Source organism: Parasteatoda tepidariorum, chromosome 5 (assembly GCF_043381705.1).
Source record: "Parasteatoda tepidariorum isolate YZ-2023 chromosome 5, CAS_Ptep_4.0, whole genome shotgun sequence".
Lineage (NCBI taxonomy): Eukaryota > Metazoa > Arthropoda > Arachnida > Araneae > Theridiidae > Parasteatoda > Parasteatoda tepidariorum.
The window spans coordinates 7,881,699-7,885,351 of record NC_092208.1 but is presented as its reverse complement, the minus strand read 5'-3'; the positions used below and the strand labels follow the sequence as shown (position 1 = coordinate 7,885,351).

The following is a 3,653-nucleotide window of genomic DNA, read 5'->3' as shown; positions in this document are numbered from 1 at the left end:
AAATATGACTAAAAACACAAAAATGGAAACTAACATCAAGGGACTAAAATTTCATCCATTCTCCAGACCAAACTATTAGGGTCACAATTTCCAGATCGCAGCTACCCCCTATATTTTGCAGGTCAGGGATCCAAATATGTTTAAAAAAAATTATGTTTATTCATGTTTGAGGTTACCCCTAGAAACCATTAAGATTGAAACTTAGTACGTGAAAATCCGACTATTAAAAAAAAAGTTACTCTTTTTTTTTTTTTTTTTTTTTNTTTTTTTTTTTTTTTTTTTTTTTTTTTTTTTTTTTTTTTTTTTTTTGCTCGCTGTGCAGTGAGAGCAGGTAAAACGAATCACACGGATTAACTTATTAATAATTCAAGGGAGGGAACTTAAATATGCTAATCAATTAGTGCAGGCTATATTTATAGTGACGAAATCAGACACTAAAACGTATTTTCTCTGAATTTCTTACAAAAATTATGCACTTCTGAACACAAATATGCATAGTTCATTGACTTTAACTTCTTTCTTTTTAAGTATTAAAATGTATTCATAGCATTTAGTATAACTAAATACGATTAATAAGATTTCTTAATGCGTATCGCTTTTTATGTAATGTCCACAGCTAAAAATTAAAATCTTTCCTCATGCTGCAAGTTCAAACAAAATATAGAGTCAATGATACCGTATATCTTATATACCAATATACGACTGCTCATATTTTATGCTAGCCACCTGAAATTACCATTTGATTGAACTACACGAAATTACCACTCCACAAAGAAGTAGTTAATAATTGGTATTCAAAAATATACTCATTAATCGATTTGTTAAAAAAAATCTTAAGTTTAAAAAAAAGTCTACAAATTTGAATTTAAAAAGAAAAAAAAAATCATAAAATAGTAACTAAATTGAATAAGACATAACCTGAGTATTGTAAGCAATACTTGATTTCTTCTTAGCATGTAGATTAAATGTATGACTTTGGTTCGTGATAAATTACGTATGCATTATGTTCTTTGAACTGTTTTCATTCGAATCTTTAATTCAAAACTAAAGTTAAAAATTGTATTTTACAGATGGAGTGTGCAAAGAAAAGAGATCTGAAAGCTGGACACTCAATGCTTCAAAAACAGAATCGACTGAAAGAGCTGACTTCATAAACAATTTTTCTGAACCTCTTTCCTTGCAGCGTATTGCAGTAGTGTCGATTGCAATTGGGCTATGGACGGCGCCTGATATAAGGAATGAAATGGCGTATTCTTTCTTATACGATTTTAAAAATATAGTTAAGATAGAGAGAAGAATAGTAGACGAATTGTCCAATACCTCTTTGCCCTCATCGCTGAAGACCGAAATCTCATACGTTATTCGACCCATTATGTTGCAGTTGTTGAAAGTGCTTGGTAGTTACGGTAGACTGACTGGATATCAAAGAAATCTCAGAGAGTATTACATAAAACATGGTACAATTTATTGGACAGTTGAGGGGACAGTTGACATAGTGAAATCCCTTACGGAACTATTCGATAATGAAAGCTTAGATAGTGGCCATTTGTATGAGATAGCCTGCTCTCACTGTTTAGAGGAATATGCTACAAATTTGTGGGAGAAAATTCCAGAGCAGAATAGAAACAGATATAGAATCGCTTCGGTAACGGATATATACTACGACGATTATGATTTGATAATATATTGGACATGTGTCCTCGAGAATAATTTAGGGAGTTTTCTAACTAGACTCATAGATCATGAAAACATATACGATGATAAGCTTAGTATTGATGTAAATATGATTGCTTATTCGATTCAATTTGCTAACATAGTTGCCCTAAAGTATTTTTGGAAAAAATTGTCGGAGCAGGAGAAAAACGATCATTTGAGTAAGTGGCTTTTGCAAGTTGCTGAATTCATGGAATTTGTAGAAGTTTCATTTTATCAGGGTTCTTCGGAAACTTTAGATGTTTTATGTTTTTTACTATCTCATGTCAATCGTAGAACTCAAATGACCGAATTTTTTCGGAATCATTCTCACGTATTAGTGTTTTTGTTCGAAAGTTGGCCATATCAAAGAATATTCTTGTCCACTATTTTTGAACTATTGGATAATCTTCAAGAAGACATTTATCCATGCATAATGCTAAATATAGGTTCTAACATGAGTAAAAGGGGAAATGAAATGATAATGTTTGAAGAAATATGGAGTGCCAGTCCTTTAAGGCTAAGACGATCACTTCTAAAAAATGAATTTCATTGCAAGGAAGTGTTGTTCTATTTGCTGGAATTAGAAAATCTGAGCATGGCTGTTAGGATATTAAATGATGCTTCCGAAGAAGAGATTAAACAATTTATCTGCTTCATGTTTGGTTGGCCGGAATTTAAGCGTGCTATTTATTCAAACAGTCTGAATTCACTCCACATGTTATTATCGAAATCTACCTTGCCACCAGAATGTTATCCCTATAAAATAAATCGCAACGTGCTGATAACATCGTGGCCTAATGAACCTAAATATTGGCATATTTGTATTGAGTGGATATACGATGGGAGCATCCAAGCAGTTGAATCTTTCTTGAGATGGGCTTATCAATCTGTAAAAATTGAAACATTTAAGAAAACAATATCATCTCCACATGTTATCTACTTAACATCAATATTCTTGTCCAATTATGAGCGTGTGGACCAGTTCATGAATTGGTATTTCCAGACGAGAGAGGAAATTCAACAATTTAAAGCAGACTTTTTGCGAAAAAGTGATAATTATTTTTTCAAGCAATTAATAGCAATGCCGTTCATTGTATCAAAAACAGAAGGTGATGTATTACAAAAATTCATAAACTACAACTTTTCTTCTCTTGAAAACATTGCAGAATTTCGACTTATTTGTCGTAGTTGCATAGAGTATGCACTGAGTAAAGGCTTTTTCGAAAGTGCCACCTTGCTTTTTAATGCATCTTTTGATAATATCAATGAAGCGAAGAGATACAAAAACGAAATTATACTTTCTGAGAAAAGAATTAAGAAGTTTCTAGTCTTAAATAAATCACTAACATATGTAGACTGGAATCATGCGAAAGAAATTGTAATGTGGTCGTCACCTCTAACCCTAAATACAGTCACAAATATAAAATCATTAATTCTGGAGCAAAAGACTAGTCACACTTTCCAAGATGAATTGATTCCACAGATTTCAGCTCTCCTTGATTTACTGGAGAATGTTGTTGAGAAAGATAGCAGTTGATAGTTGAACATTTTTTTGCGATCAAAAAAGAATGCAAATAAAATCATATTATCTGTCAAATAACAAATCATGTTCGCAGCGCAATCACTGTCAAACAATTAATTAACTTATAATAAATAGATGACTCAATTTTTTAGTGTTAGTTGTTTAATGTTAATAAAACAATATCCGTTATATATTATTTGTCACAAATTCTATAATTAATTTAATTGTTACAACTTTGATATTTTTATTTTCATTATACATGAAGAAAAATCAAAAATTTTACGTGATTTGTTTTTCCTCACTATTCCCAAAAAACAGTGTCACGAGGAAGATATACATACTGTCTCTGGCCAAATTATTCGATGCACTAAAATATTCTATTTAAATCTTAATTATCAGGTGATATTATACAGCTTTATTGCTTTTACGCTGCTGA

At 31.3% G+C, this 3,653-nt stretch overlaps 1 protein-coding gene across 1 annotated transcript; it reads left to right on the top strand.

Annotated features, from left to right (window-relative positions):
• Positions 1–968: 968 nt before the first annotated feature.
• LOC139425609 (uncharacterized) lies at positions 969–3,361 on the top strand. The gene has a single exon (XM_071180961.1). It carries the CDS (start codon positions 1,244–1,246, stop codon positions 3,230–3,232), a length of 1,989 nt encoding a protein of 662 aa, XP_071037062.1. The 5' UTR covers positions 969–1,243; the 3' UTR covers positions 3,233–3,361.
• Positions 3,362–3,653: the final 292 nt, after the last annotated feature.

Bases quoted from the DNA above. Each gene is read 5' to 3' on its own strand.
- LOC139425609 (XM_071180961.1), top strand. From the start codon at position 1,244: ATGGCGTATTCTTTCTTATACGATTTTAAAAATATAGTTAAGATAGAG.